Source organism: Poecilia mexicana, unplaced genomic scaffold, assembly GCF_051168715.1.
Source record: "Poecilia mexicana isolate PSO_F unplaced genomic scaffold, ASM5116871v1 scaffold_14, whole genome shotgun sequence".
Taxonomy (NCBI): domain Eukaryota; kingdom Metazoa; phylum Chordata; class Actinopteri; order Cyprinodontiformes; family Poeciliidae; genus Poecilia; species Poecilia mexicana.
In genome coordinates this window covers 14,162,023-14,178,055 of record NW_028263383.1, presented here as the reverse complement: position 1 = coordinate 14,178,055, position 16,033 = coordinate 14,162,023, and the positions used below count along the sequence as shown (strand labels likewise).

General features: G+C 43.6%; 1 protein-coding gene and 1 pseudogene across 1 annotated transcript; both read right to left on the bottom strand.

The window, feature by feature from the left end:
• Positions 1-420: 420 nt before the first annotated feature.
• On the bottom strand, positions 421-4,223 carry LOC106904202 (protocadherin-10-like). Its single transcript, XM_014968408.2, has one exon. The coding sequence runs from the start codon at positions 3,720-3,722 to the stop codon at positions 1,296-1,298; it is 2,427 nt and encodes an 808-aa protein (XP_014823894.2). The 5' UTR covers positions 3,723-4,223; the 3' UTR covers positions 421-1,295.
• A 6,016-nt stretch (positions 4,224-10,239) lies between these two features.
• On the bottom strand, positions 10,240-15,528 carry LOC106904200 (protocadherin-10 pseudogene; annotated as a pseudogene).
• Positions 15,529-16,033: the final 505 nt, after the last annotated feature.

The following is a 16,033-nucleotide window of genomic DNA, read 5'->3' as shown; positions in this document are numbered from 1 at the left end:
CACAAAACAGATACATCATGCACAACTGCATCTCGCCCTCCATCTGCACCTGTGCCTGCATATTTATATTGTTGATTCTTTCAGAGCACCGCTTGGTTCAGATTGCTTTGTAGCACCAGCTGTAGGAAAAATAAACAACATCTGGATGGTTCTCGGCACATATACACCGACGACGGTCTGCTGTGCACCAGAGTGCTGCTTGAAATTTATAACGGATCTCATTTAGTGCAGCTCTATCTCTTGTCCTCAGAGAACCCCCTCCAACTCTGGGCTTCTTTGTAGTGCTCCCCCTCATACGCCTACTACTCTTGCTGCGATTGTGTGTTATGTATCTGCAATACATGACCTACATACCACATAAGACATCAAACACTTGCAGATTTGGGAGGTGGAGGAAAGGGGGGGGGGATCTTGGCCTAATTATGGCTAAAAATGCAGATAGTTTGATCTACTGAAGCACAGCTAATCAAAATCAGCAGGACTCTGTTAGAAACTGTGTTTCGAACAGAAAACTGTTCGATATTTCTCAATATGGTACATGCATTAAAGTGTAAGGGTGGAGCCGGCTTTGACTGTGCGCATTACTTGCTGTACTGTACATCAAAACCTTTGTAGTGCAATTTAAAAAATAACGGGATCTCAGAGGAATTATGCAAATCTTCTTCAATAAGTGAGTTGTCAGATGTACGGAGTTGATTAAACACAATACCTCTGAAGGAAATACAATAAAAGCATATGTTACAGAGAGGTCAAATTTCAGGAATCCTGCATATTTTTGTCTAATGGATGGATGGATGGATGGATGGATGGATGGATGGGATCCCGTACCATACATATGTTACTCTAAAAAAACCCTCGATGTGAATATAAAGCACTCAAAAAAAAATTCTAATTTGCAAATGTTGCTAAGGTTGCAGCAGTATAAACATTTCCCACCACAATCACCAGCTCAGACATTTCACAGTTTCATTTGATACCATGGCTATTAATATTCTCAAGTAATTTTCAACCTTAGCGTAAAACAGTTAAAACAGTATTTCAAAAGCTGAAATATTCAATACTACTACTTAAACAAAAAAAAAAATAGTGTGTGGCACAACTTGAATAGTGAAACAAAATGATCATAACTCAGTGAGCTGTTTGCACAGGGAAAAGTATATACCGCTGTGACCCTGTGTTTGAAAAGTAGGCTACTAATAAACCTCCAATTACAAAGGGGGAGGAGAGATGAAATACATGCAAGAACATTTTTTATAAAACAATATACCCTGTGATATCAAAGGCTATCTACCAATTCAACATACCTCCAGTGTGGATGCTCTGGAGTCTGTGGTTTCACTTGGGCCTATGCTCCTGGGTATGCTGGATACAAAATATCCTGCTCCTTTGGGAATGATTGGTTGTCTCACCACCACCTTGCCCTTCCTGGTTTCTGCAAGGAACAAGCTATACCAGTAGGCATCACTGGAGATCAGGGTGGAATCTGCGATGGTAGAGCTTCTCTGGCTGATCAGGCTATTTCTGTTGGCTGGGGGCATCTTGATGGCCTTTGGCTTTGGCTTTTGACATTTGAGGACGATGATAACCAAGATTGTTATCAACAACAGAAAGGACACAGCGCCTAAACCAATTACGAGGTATAGGTTTAGGTTGGTGAAGACTTCGTATTCTAATGGTAACTCTGTTGTCTCTAAGAAGGTCATGGCGTGCTCCACCGTTGATATCTTGATGGTAACAGTGGCAGACAAAGCAGGTTGTCCATTGTCTTTTGCAACAACTACCAGCCTCTGCTGCCTTGGGTCTCTATAGCTGAACATCCTTGTAGTTCGGATCTCTCCGTTGTACTGATCCAGGCTGAAGAGAGTTGAGTCACTGATCTGCAGTAGCTGGTAGGTGACTCTGGCATTCTGCTCAGAGTCCGCATCAACGGCAACCACTTTGGCCACCAAGTGACCTTTCTCTGTGGACCTCGGTATGACCTCCTCAACAACTGAGCCGTGCGCTCGCCATGGTGATACAATGAGGGGAGTGTTGTCATTTTGGTCCAGGATGACAATGTGAACCGTCACATTGCTGCTCAGAGGGGGGACCCCAGAGTCCCTGGCCTCAATGTGGAACAGGAACTCCTTCTCTCTCTCATAGTCAAAGGTCTTAAGGCCATAAAGGTCCCCGTTCTCAGGATTGATGGAGAAAAGCATGGACATAGACATGTTAACTATCTCTTTCTCCATTATGAAATAAACCAAGTACTGGTTCTCATTCAAATCTGGGTCATGTGCACTTAGGGATGTCAATAACGCTCCAGGTGGATTGTTCTCCATAACATGGATTGTGTAGAAGGACTGAGAGAACATGGGTGCGTTGTCGTTGACATCCAGGATCTCCAAGGTGATGGTTTCATTCTCAGACAGGGCTGGGAAACCTCTGTCTGTCACTATTAGTTTGATGTCGTATTTGCCTTTGACTTCTCGGTCCAGCGGTTTCGACACCAGCAATTTGAAGTAACCTTCTGAGGACTTGTTCAGACGAAAGGGTAAGGCCTCCTGCTGGTTCAGGTGGAGGTCTACGGCGCCATTGTCTCCAGAATCTCTATCACTGACGCTCACCACAGCAATCAGTGTCCCCACCGAGACATCTTCGGCCACCGATCTCTTCAGGGACTTGATGGTCACTTCTGGGTAGTTATCATTTAGATCTGTGACGTAAACCATCACTTTGCAGTGTCCTGACAGCGGGTTCGCCCCTCTGTCCTGAGCCTGAATGTACATCTCAAAACTCTGACTCTCTTCATAATCGATCACCCCCTTCACTTTGATCTCGCCTGACTGTGGATCTAGGGAGAAGAGCTCCTGCGTCTTCTCCGAGGTGTACAGGGTATACGAGTATATTAATTTCGCGTTTGTGCCTTCGTCTAAATCAGTCGCGTTCAATGTCATCACCACCGTCCCCGCTGGAGAGTTCTCCGAAACGTTGACAGCAAAAACGGGCAGACTGAACGTGGGGGCGTTATCATTGATGTCCAGCACGTTAATAATTATGCTGGCCGTACCAGAGCGGGGAGGCACACCTCCATCCACCGCAGTTAAAATCAAATTGTGAATCGCACACTCCTCTCTGTCCAGTTTGCCGTCGAGCACTAGATCTACGTATTTGGAGCCGTCGCTGCCCGTCTGGATGTCAATGCTGAAGTATTTGCTTTCGCTCAGATAGTAGGTCTTGACCGAGTTCGCCCCCACATCCGCATCCACGGCGTTGGTCAGGGAGAATCTCTCACCGGGAGGGGTTGCCTCAGAAACGTCCAAGTGCATTGTCTTCCGACGAAAAACGGGCGCGTTGTCGTTGATGTCCAAGATCTCCAGCTCGATGTTGAAAATGCGAACGGGGTTGGAGAGTATGACATCCATTTTCAGGAAGCATGAGGTTGTTTTAGTCATGCATATGCTCTCCCGGTCCATCTTCTCGCGGATGACCAGCTCGCCCGTGTCTTTGTTAATGTCGAGGTAATTTTTGCTGTGAATGACATCGAGCTTCGCATTGCGCTCCAGCAAGCTGCGAACGTCCAGACCCAGGTCTGAGGCCAGGTTGGCAACAAAGGAACCCTCTTCCATCTCCTCCGGTATGGAGTAGCGGGTGATGGAGAGCGCAGATCCCCACAGCGCGACAAAAACCGTGAGAGCGGCCACGAACGAACGAGTCCGTGTAGTTGCACAATTAAGCGCCATTGTTAGCGTTAACACAAGAGATAAATGTCACAAATCTGTTCTTACGACCGTGTTGTCTTTGTGCAAAGGATCACCGGTGACATTTCTAGCCTCCGCGAGTTGTAGCAGCCGCTGCAGCAGGCCATCTGAGGTGTGGAGCCGCTGGAGGAGCGGTGTGCGCGCTGACGGCCAACGCAGGGGCGTAACACAGATCCAGGAGGCAGCGGGGCTTTTTGTTTATCACCAAATGGTGCCTATCATAATAGCTGCACTGAAGCAAAAATACCTTTACATAAAAAAACAAAAAACAAAACAAACAAAAAAAACGAATATATGTTTTAATAGTATGTTTTCAAACTGTTTTATTTCAATTTATTTAAACTACTTAACCAGAAAAAAAAACCTGCACATATTTAAAGATCTTACAGTAAAACATAAAATACACATTTTTATGTTAGAGTACCTTGAAAAATATCTCGACTGAAACTTGAGCTTTATTATTGTTCTTTCATTCATTGTTTAGTAAACATATATACTTTATATTTGCCCCTGCATCATGTTTCTCTTTCTTTTACAATATAATCTGATAGGTGTGGCATCTGAATATATCGCCAACTGACTTCACTCTGAATCAGAATTCATCACTATTAGTTACTTTTTGTCAAATTCATCATAACAAAGTTCCTCTGATCATTTCTTGCTTGTTTTCCATTTCTGAAGGTTTAGAGTGATTACATTCCCATGTATAATGTTATTGAGGATGTCTGAATGCAGTTGAACAAGATGCTGCCAGTATCTGTATGAGTTTATTGTAAATACCCACAAATCTTCCGCAGTATGAACAGCCTCTCTGCTTTGACAGAATAACACAAGATGACAAAGAAAGCAATATGACTAACTTGTCATCAAACAGTTTGTCTGTGAGCAGCCTGGACTCTATTGTTCACATTGTCTCCGCACTGTCAGCGCTGTAGCAGTTTACAAAGTACAATTGGAGAGATTAGGGAAGCTATCCGTCCAGTTTTAGATGCTTTTTGAGACCTTCTGGATGAGTCCTTGAGTCTCTCTTGGAGGGATTTTTGTAGGGAAGCCACAACTTAGAAGTTTCACCACCGCTCCATATTTCCAATTTATGTGAGTTATTGCTCTCACTGTCATCCGCCACATGGAATTCCAATGCCTTAGAAATGGTTTGGCAGTCATTCCAAGACTGACAAACGTCAATAACTTTACTTCTCGTGTTCTCTTGAATTTCGTTAGATTATGGTATTTTGTTTTCGGAGATCTCTTAGCCTACGTTTCTTCTTACTACTTTTTTTCTCTTACAAATCCACCTCATAAAAATTAATAATGAATTTAAATTAAAACCGTTTTTTTTCTTCTATTAAATGATTATGTCATGACGACTTGAACATTTCAGAGAACAAATGGCAACAGCATTTTGAAAATGTAATGCACAAAATCTGCATTCGTGTTGAAAAATATCTGGTTGCGATAAGAAAGGCTACATAAGATATGCGGCTGAAAGTCTATGACAGGGGTGTCAAAGTCAAATGGACGGAGGGCCAAATAAAAAATTTAGCTACAAGCCGAGGGCCGGACTGATCGAATGTTCATTGAAATGTTTTTAAATGACGCATATAGTCTAGTGAACCTAATTGAACCTACTGAAAACCTAACAAATATATTCCAATATGATCAGATAAATAAAGCAATATTTTCTTATGGCTCTGTCAGTAATCTTTAATTTTCAACAGACACAACTGAAATATTTTTAAAATATAATTGGATTGAAATACAATAAAATAAAGTGCAAAAATCTATTAATCCACATATGTCAGAGTCAAGGCATTTAGATGTGTTGCCGTCGACACATCTAAATTTGCAGTACCGTAATTCCGCCACACGTAGCGCTAAGTGGAAAAATTCCAACGGTTTCTGAAAGGGGAGACGTTGCACTTTCCAGCAAGTATCGGGTTAATACGGTAACTTCGCAGCTGCAGCTGCAGAGAGTGTAATTAATCCGGGGGGCACTCGTTTAATAGACGGTATATTTCGGCAATAACTTGGTGGATATTGAAAGTTCCGGTTGTTATGGATACATGGGTAAGTACATCATCTCACAGAACATTTAAAGAACTACTTACAGTTCAAATAAGGAAGATATTTTTTTTCAGACGGGGTGCCGGCTTGCTGCGGTCTGCGGGCCGGTTCTAATAATAAATCAAGATCATCCCAGGGGCCGTAAAAAACCTTCTCGCGGGCCGGATGTGGCCCGCGGGCCTTGACTCTGACATATGTGGTCTATGAAATATTGTTTGCGATCATTACGATGCCTTTCTGCCATCTAGTGGCACTGCAAGGAAATACATCTATCTCTTCAAACGTTTTGCAACTACTACTACTACTAATAATAATAATATTTTATCTATAATCTATGTTTATATTAAAATCTGTCAAACTCCAATGGATTGTAGACATATTCAGATTCATATACGCATATTTAGATTCAATTACACAGTCTTGTTTTATAGTACGATCAAAGTTCATATACAATTGGTAAAAAAAAAATAAAATATATATATATATATAAGCATGTGGTGTCAGTGAGGAGCAACAAAGCTCTTTCAACAGCAGAGAAACTACAGCAGAATGAGCTGCCATCTGTTGTGACCAACTCGGCGCTGGAAGAAGAGGAAGCACAAACAAATGAAACCAAGGAACAAACAAGGACAGAAGCGCAGAGTTAGTGGCAGCAATTGGTCCATTAATGGTTTTGCCAGTGAGAGAAAAGCAGCTTAGAGAAAATAACCGAGGCTGTAGTACTGTCTACAGGACGGAAACCCATAAAATGGTCAACAAAGAAAGGAAGAAAAAACAGAAAGAATTCAAAGTTAATCACTTTGATTTGTTACAACACCCTGATTTCCTAAATACAGATCAAATTTCTTTTTTAAACATATTTTCACGCCTTCTGTTTCCGAAGACTGATATAGCCAAACTATAGACAAGCAATGATAAGACGCAAAAGTGAAAATAAATAAATAAATAAATAAATAAATAAATAAATAAATAAATAAATAAATAAATAATCAAAACAAAAACAACAACAACAACAAAAAAATATCACCATCTCAGGCGCTGGAAGACTTGATAGTGAGAATCTGTGGGAAAATAATGCCCTCTAGTGGATATTAAAAAGAAGCTCACATGTCCAGGAGGAGAATATAGTTTTACAAATGAATAGAAAATATGTCAGGGAAACAATAGTTTCTAAAAATGATTCTTCCAAAACAAAACTACCTCATATTTATTTTCATTGTTCAGATCATGCAACATGTTATTCACAAATTCTGACTCTTTTCTCTTGCGTGTGATACATTTTCAAATAAATCTCAGGCTGATGAATTGGAATAATTGGCAGGATGTAGCAGTGGGACTGTCGGGATTCCTCCTTCAAATCCCTTCAACTCCCCAAATGTCATTTCGGACAGATGGATGGAAGATTTTTTTTTTTTTTTTTTTTTTTTTATCCATCTGACATTATTTTCCAAGGGTTTGATATAAATTCAGAGACTGGCCCCTGGCAGCGCAGCGTTTTGAGCGTGAAGCTGTTCACTGAGGCGGTCAGGCTCAAGCAAGCTCAAGATTAACCCAGTGGTCTGTGGCGGCTCAGTTAGAGGCGGCGGATCTTAAGGATAATCTCTGTCGCTGCAGTTTAAAATCTGAGGTTTACTGACCAGAATGTCAGGAAGAAAGGTTAAAAGACATTTTCTGCCTTGAGTCTGAAAAAGCTCACATTTTTCCAATTCACCCCACCGCCGTCGCAGTCTTGTCTTGTCCCTGTGCTGGAGCTCCTGTCTTTTATTAGCAGAGAAGATTAGTAGGGTTCACGGCGCTTCATTACATCTGAGTATGTTATTACATACTTTATCAAACTGGGAATTGGCAGAAACGGAATGGATTGTTCTGAATAAATAAGACTCTGGAGCTCAGCTTTGCTCAGAATCAAAGTCAGCTTCTAGGGAAATACTAATCCTATTACTTTTCCAAAGGTTGCATAGACGACTAATTTTTCTTTTTATCAGGTTTCTCTCAGCCTTTTGAGCACGAAAAGATCTCCTTGCAAGCTGAATTGTATGTTAAATGCCTTAATGCTGTATTGACACAGAGTCCCTTTGTTGATGCTTTCTAGAGACACATTTTTAAGTTATTTTTAAAAATTTAAACCAGCTCTGGAAGCTTTTGGAATGCTCTCCTACTCCACTTTTCTGGCATTTATCCATGAAACCCTTCTTATTCACCAACATGTTCAGTTATAGATATATTTTTTTGTTCTACTTCCTGCAATGACCTCTTATTTCTTTATGTTCTTTCTCAAATTTTCTATCCAAACAGCTTACGGAAACAAATCGGTGTGTCTGGTTGCCTTTACCACGTCAGGGCGACTGGACACACTTATCCAAGTTCATTTACTGCGTTTATTCAATTGCCAACTAACACAAACGTGAACAAATTTAGTTGGATAAACTTAGCTAAACATGTGATCGATTAGAGCTGCATTCTCTCTTTTTTTTCTGTGTTGCAAAAACAAAAAAAGGAAAACAGAGGAACATTTTTGGAGCTTGCTTGTTTAAAATAAATAATGATAATCAGGGGAATCAGGGTGGTTAGTAACTATATGTTCCCATTGACTTAATGCGATTCTTATCTTGCCTATTCAGTTCATCCCTTTTTACTCAGTCTGCTCTGCAAATAAATAGTGTGTTTGTGTGACATTGGCTAAAATTATGGAAAGCCTGGGTCGGGTGGTTGTTTTGTTAGGTTACATTTTTGCTTAATCTATTTTACAAAATAAATTTGATAATGTTGCTTCAGTTAGAGGTCTTAGTGGTGGTGGTGGTAGTAATTTAGTTTCAGGTATCGATCGGAAACAGAAGCCCGGTTTGCCACAGACACACAACCAAACAAATACTAACACATGACCACCTCTGCTGTTTCCCAAAGCTGTTCTCCTGGGTCTACATACATGTGTCTGTGTGTTATTGCTCGTTTTCCAGAAGCACGTGTGGCGAGCACACACAAATTAACCGGCGGAGTACGTCAGACAGTGCAGAGGTGCCTGCAAACAGACAGGTGGGAGGGTATCTCCGTCTGGGAACGGCCTTCGAAAGTCTTGTGATGGGGACGAGAAAACCACAGGCACATGGTGTCAGGGCAAACGCAGATTGGCTCCAGGATCCAAACAAGCCAGTCACCACAACATTCAATTTCATCCACAATGCAGCCCTCCCCTCCATCTCTCCCCACTCCGACCAAGGCCAAGTAAAGGACTCCCTGCAGAGCCATGGTGGTCGAACCCAAACCAAAGACGCCAACTGCTACCCATCAACAAAACCAGCGGGGGCTGGACCACACTGAGTGAATTAGCAGCCTCTGCTCAGTACACGCCTTGCAAGTAAACTGTGAATTTGCCCCCCCGGCTCCACCAACACTCGGTCTGAAGCTGACCCAACCGCCACTTGGATTTTATTTTTTCGTGAAGCATCCTTGGGCTTTTTTTTTTTTTTTTTTTTTTTTTTTTTTTTAAATAAGTTGTCAATAATTATATTATTGTAGTTGCAGTGAGAAACAAAAACCAAGAGCGATTTTCAAAGAAGGATTTATTAATAATTCATACCGATACCCTATACATTATTCACTGGACCTAAAGGGATCCCTCTGACTGAATGTAATAAAAGATTATTTAGTCACATGTGGATCATATCTAGTGAGCTGTAGGAAACCTGGAAGTCATTTTCAAGCGGCGACTTTGCAGCCTGGGTAATGACTGCCTTTAATCAAACTGACAGGAAAATGACTGCAGATTTTTCATCCAAAATATACCTGTGAATATCAGCACCCGCAGAGATGCGTCGTTTTTATCAGAAAAACAAACAAACAAACAAAAAAAAGAAGTAAAATGAATCAGTTGTAAGCAATTTGAAAAATTATTTCTAGGTTTGCTTTGTCATTTTATGTTAGGATTCATTTTTAAAGTAATGATCATTTTTCAGAAGAGCTGCAATAAATTGAATTGAAAACTATAGATATGTTTATGTGTGCTTCAATAGAATAAAGTAGAATGTTTATGTACAATGGACTATATAGTGAATTTATTTACTTTAATACAGGAAATACAAGGTTTGTTAAGTTTCTCAAGCGGTTTAACAAAAACATATTCTATACTGCATCCCAAACTCCCACCCTACTCCATCTCCTCAAAGACATATGTAAAAATCCTTAAGATAAACTAAAATAAAATAAAAAAATATGTGCTGTTATCCATTGAAAAACTGTTCTAGGTTCCCTGTCTCCATTGCCATCCTGCGAAAAGTAGTTGTGAAAACTGGTATCGTCCACAGAATTCATGTACCTGGTAAACAGGAAGTCATGAATCAGAAAGAACAAACCTCCTAGACACTGATTAAATAATAATAATAATAATAATAATAAAAATAATAATAATAATAATAATATAAAGCCTTCTTCAGATAGATTTACCTCGACAGGATCTGTGCTCTCTTTGGTTTTGCAATAAACAACGACCTTTTTATGTAGATTTATTTTTTTCCCCATTCAAGAAATGTATTCAAGCAAGAGCGTGGACATTCCTTATGTTTTTCAGTGGAAGGTTATCCTGCTCAAATGAAAAATGCATTGATTTCAGAGCTTTTCAAACATTTGTATCAAGGGTGGAAATGAAGGGGAAGGCTGCTGTGCTAAACAGTAATATATTTCACTTTGTTTCAACTTGTTTCCTGTCAATATGCATCAAGAATGACTGGGTCGCCCCTGCGACACGTTCGTTATATAAACTTCAGTACAAATCTGCCATCGATCCACAGAAAACTGAAAGTCTTGTGTGCAGCTTGGGGCAACACTCAAAGTCTCTAAGAAAAAGTTGGATCTTGTTTTTACAAATACGCTGCTAATGTAAGACAGTTTCGAAGTGTCCAGCCGTCTCATTTGAAAATGGAATTGCTTATGACGCTGTCGTCGTCCGCATCAAACGTCTGCTCGTAGTTGGAGATGAATTTCTTCTTCTTCTTGCCAAAGGTGGAGAAGGTGTTGTAGACGTCCAGGTCTCCTCTGGGCGTCAGCTTCAGCGTGCTGTAGCCGGACGGCGTTCCGGGAATGTAAACGTTGTGCTGATAATCTGCTCCCTCCGAATGAAGCTGAGCGTGCTTCGGAGTCCACGAGTAGTTGGGAGGCGCTCCCTCTTGAAGAGATCTCTTGCAGTCTGTTTAAAAAATAAATAAAATGAAAAATGTGCATTAATTAGCCTACATTGGGGCAAAATTCAGGAAATGAGCTCATATGTAAATACACTTTACTTGATCTGGACACTGTGGCTTTTAAAAGCATCCTCCTAATTCAGCTTTTTAGCGAATCATACCCCTTGAGGGGACTTAAATAATTCTCATACTGAAGCGGTAAAATCCCCCCACGTCCCCTACTTTTGGGATTTGGCATTATCTGCTTTATGGTTTATCATTTCTCGTCTTTGACAAAAATCCCTCCGGAACAGACGCAGGGAAAGCCTCACGCTTAATCTACTTATAACCTCTTTCATATATGCAACGGTATACTAAAACTGGACCTACCGTTCATTTGGTTTCCCCAAGTCCAGTACTGTGGCGCCACAGTGCAGGCGAAACCGTCAGGGTCACACTTTGCCTGCCTTGAAAGAGTTCCCTCCATATTAGCTGAGCTATATCTAAAAAAAAAAAAAAGTAAAAAGTAAAAAATTAAAAAAAAGAAGTCTTAACTGATAATCTGCGTGAATATTCCAGATTTTAACTGAACATCTGGATAAACTCACCTATAAGCCGAGTTACGCTGGTTCTTGGTCCAAGTCAAGTTCTTATGCGAATACTTGAGCTGCAACGTAAAGACACTTTGTAAATCACAATGAGATATTGAATAAATATGATCGAGCGAAAAGGAAGCAATAATGATCAATCAATCTGAGCCACGTCTACCCACTTCAAACAATGAACAGAGTGGCAACAGAGGTAGAGGACTTCCAAAGCTCACCGTAAGATATCTGCGCCAAAAAGTAACAACTCGTGGTTTTTAAGTGCTTTATAACAATCATTGTAGATAATGTACAGGTCAGCCAGCAAGTGACGTTGGAAGAAAGTCACTGTCTCTCTCCATATCACACATGAATGCAGTTTTGTAAACTCTACTGAGACTTTAAATGGAATTATGTGTTGCAGTCCAATAAGGCCAAGATTGAGGTTTTTTTTTTTTTTTTTTTTTAGCAGCAAAGGGTGAAAATGTGGAAAAGTCCTCAAAGCTATCTGTTAAGTACGGTGGTAGATCAGTGGTGCTGTGGGACTTAATCTCATCATATCTAAATGTTTCTGGCACAACCTCATCTATTTCCAAGATGCACAGAGAAGGACAAGGATCTGGTGACACGAAGACTGCAGCAACACTTGAAGTACCAGGGAACAACTTTATTAACAGATCAATGCAGGTTTTGTCTTGTATAATTCAAAGAGCCTGAGAAACTTGTCTGAGCCTGGCTTCACGATCCCTTTAAAACTCTGAGACGTTTGAAAATACACGGGCACTACAACAAAGAAATGACTCATCAGGCACAAAATCAAATTTCTTTCATGGCCTTTTCTTCAGGATTTATCGATGTAAGTCGTCAATCAATTTCAACTCCGACCGCCATCTCTTTTCTCTGGAAAAGAAAGGCATTCCCCAAGGCATGGTGCTGCCAACACCGTGTTTCACTGAAGGGATGGAAGTGTTCCTGGTTCTTGGCTGTGATCGCTTTCTGCAAGCACATAGTGTGTTTGACCAAAAGTTAAACCAGAAAATCTCACACTGCTTGGCTCTGCAAAATCCTATTGAAGTAGAGGAAATTTGGGGCTATAGCATAAATGTGGGATACCAATACTTTTTTCACTGCCCTGTCATGTTTTTTTTTCTTTTTTATGACCTTTACCTCATTCGGGGTCGCTGCTCTGTTGTTGGACAGCTCATTGCGCTCCAGCGTGCTCCAACCTGAGGTCAGGTAGTCCGTGCTCTTGGTGTTGTTCTGCTGAACCGACAGGACAGGACTGCAAGGTTTGAGGAACATAAAGTCACTTTTGGATGACTCCGGGGTCAGGCACATTTTGTAGCAGTACACCTGCGGGTGCGCGCCGCCGCCAACGCCGTTCGTCTCCGCGCATCCTGACGCACCTGCAGCGGACATGCGGACGTTCAGGTTGGACTTTTTGAAAACCTCTGTGGTGGCGGCGGTGGTGGTGTTGGAGGAGGGCAGCTGTGAATGGGAACAACAGCCGCAGCAGTCGCCGACGGAGGGGAGGCCGGACGTCTTGCTGGGCACTCTGCCCTTCAGTCTCCTCGCTGTGACGAGGACGATGATGGCCAGCAGGAATGTGAAGGAGACTGCACCCAGAGCCATGATTAAGTACAGGGTGAAGCTGGAGCTGTGATGCGGGCTCTGTGACAGGTCACCCAAATCAGGCTGTAAATCTGGCAGGCTGTCAACTACTGACAAAATGATGGAAACCGTGGCCGAGAGGGGCGGCTGACCATTGTCCTTCACCAGAATGACCAGCCTGTGCCTGGTGGGCTCTTTCTCCTCTATCTGGCGCATAGTCCTGATCTCGCCCGTGTACAGAGCCACGCTGAACAAGCTGGGATCCGTGGCTTGGAGCATTTGATAAAACAGACGCGAGTTCTGACCCGCGTCCGCGTCTGCCGCGTTGATCCGAGCCACCAGGTAGCCCGCGTCCACCGATCTGGGCACGTTTTCGTTCGGCGCGGTGCCGTTCTGCGTAACGGGGGACACGATCACGGGCGCGTTGTCGTTTTGGTCCAAGATGAAGATGCTGACCGAGACGTTGCTGCTCAGAGGGGGGAACCCCGCGTCCTGAGCCCGCACCGTAACCTGGAAGTGTTTCAGCTGCTCGTGATCGAAGGAGCGCAGCGCGTAAATGTTCCCGCTGTCCGAGTTTATGGACACATACGTGGACACCGGCATCCCTTGTATGTCTCCCTCCAGAATAGAATACGACAAGTACGCATTCTGACCCGAGTCCGGGTCTTTCGCGGTCACGGAGCAGACGGACGCTCCCGGCGCGTTGTTCTCGGTGAGGTAAACCGTGTAGGACGGCTGTTTGAAACTAGGCGCGTTGTCGTTCACGTCGGACACCTGGACGATGATTGTTTTCCTTGTGAACAAAGGAGGGGAACCCATGTCTCTGGCAGTGACGGTGATGTTGTAATCTGCCACAGACTCTCTGTCCAGAAAGTCTGAGGTCACTAAGGTGTAGTAGTTCTTGAAGGAGGAGTGGAGCTGGAACGGGACGTGGTGCGGAATCTCGCAGTCCACGTTGCCATTCTCCCCCGAGTCTTTATCCATCACGCTGATGACGGCTATCACCGTCCCGGGCGGCGCGTCCTCCTGCACAGGTGTGGACACCGAGGTCAGGATGACCTCCGGCAGGTTGTCGTTCTTGTCCAGGACGTTGACGAGGACTTTGCAGTGGACCGCCACGGCGGAGGGACCCTTATCTTTCGCCTGCACGTAAATTTCGTGCATCCTCGCCTTCTCGTAGTCGATCACGCCTTTCACCTTTATCTCTCCCGTGCGCGGGTCCACGCTGAACAGCTGGCGCACCTTTAAGGGCGCGTGGCCGCTGAAGGAGTATGCGATATCCGCGTTAGGACCCTCGTCCTGGTCCGAGGCGTTGAGCTTTATCACCACCGTGCCTTTTGGCGCATTTTCCGCCAGCCTCACTCTGTAAAACGACTGGTCGAACACCGGCGCGTTGTCGTTCGCGTCCAACACCGTGATATAGATTTGCGCGGTCCCTGACCTCTCCGGTGCCCCTCCGTCCACGGCGGTCAGCACCATCTGATGGGCGCTCTGCTGCTCCCGGTCCAGCGGGGTCTGCAGGACCAGCTCGGCGAACTTGCTCCCGTCGCTGCGCGTCTGGATGTCCAGGTGGAAATGCTCGTTGACGCTCAGCAAGTAGGTGCGCAGCGAGTTGGATCCCACGTCCAGGTCCTGCGCGCTCTCCAAAGGGAAACGCGATCCGGGCGCAGCAGATTCTGAGATGTCCAGGTTGATCTCGGTCCAGGGGAAGCTCGGGGAGTTGTCGTTCACGTCCAGGATCTCGATCTCCACCCTGTACAGCTCCAGAGGGTTTTCTATCACAACTTGCAGGTGGAAGGAACAGGACAAACCCTGTTCGCACAGTTCCTCTCGGTCGATCCTCTCGTTGACGAACAAGACGCCGTTCTCCAAGTTGACCTCCACGTACTGCTTCTTGGAGCCGGACACTATGCGGAATCTGCGCATGGACAGCTTGTCCAGATCCAAGCCCAGGTCCTCCGCGATGTTGCCCACGAAAGCCCCGTGTTCCAGCTCCTCCGGGATGGAGTAGCGGATTTGTCCCCGCACTTCGTCGAGGCAAAAAGTGAGGCAAAAAGTGAACAGGAGCCGTTTCAAGGCTCGCTCGCTCATGGTTTGCTGTCGGAAGCGAGAGAGATGCACCCCGGAATAACGTCAAAAGTTCACATCGGTCGTTGGGACTGGAGCTGCGACCCCCGGTGTCTGATAGAAAGTGGAAAGAGGAGAGATGCGCAGGGGCAGAGAGGCTCTCTCCTGAGTGTGCCTGCGTGCGAGAGCGTTTATTATTATTGGCCCCACTGTTTCAATACGTGGGGTGGGAAACGACATCTGCTCGGATAATCTCTGCTGCCTACTAGAGCTCGATCAGATTCCTGTCACAGTCCTTGGGCTTTGACCGCAGGTTAAAAGTACTGCGCTCAGTTTTTTCTTGTACTATGTGGCGCAGTATTCATGCGCCACATTAAAAGTTGGCCAAAGAAGACTTCAGAAGTTCCCGGATTTAAGTTTTTCCATAAATCCGTTACAATAGAAAATCACAGTGCCTCGCAAAAACAACAACAAAAAAAATCTCCACATCACTTTACACACTTTGCGGCATCACAGCCACAGATTTCGGTTTATTCGATCATGATTTTTTTGGGAATAAAGCAGCTAGTGCATCAATCGTGCAGAGGGTAAGAAAATAATAGATCTATCACAGCTAACTAGTGATTGCAATGGTGATGTACATTTTTTTGGTGGGGGGGAGGGGAGGTCTTTAAGACAGACTTCTTCGATGAGTAAATACATGTAGAAATGTAAAGTAAAATGTAGAGATTAACCGAGTCAAAATGTAGAAACCGGTTGGAGGGATGAAGCCAATGAAATCTCCCCTCCCAAAAAACAAACAAACAAAAAAAAA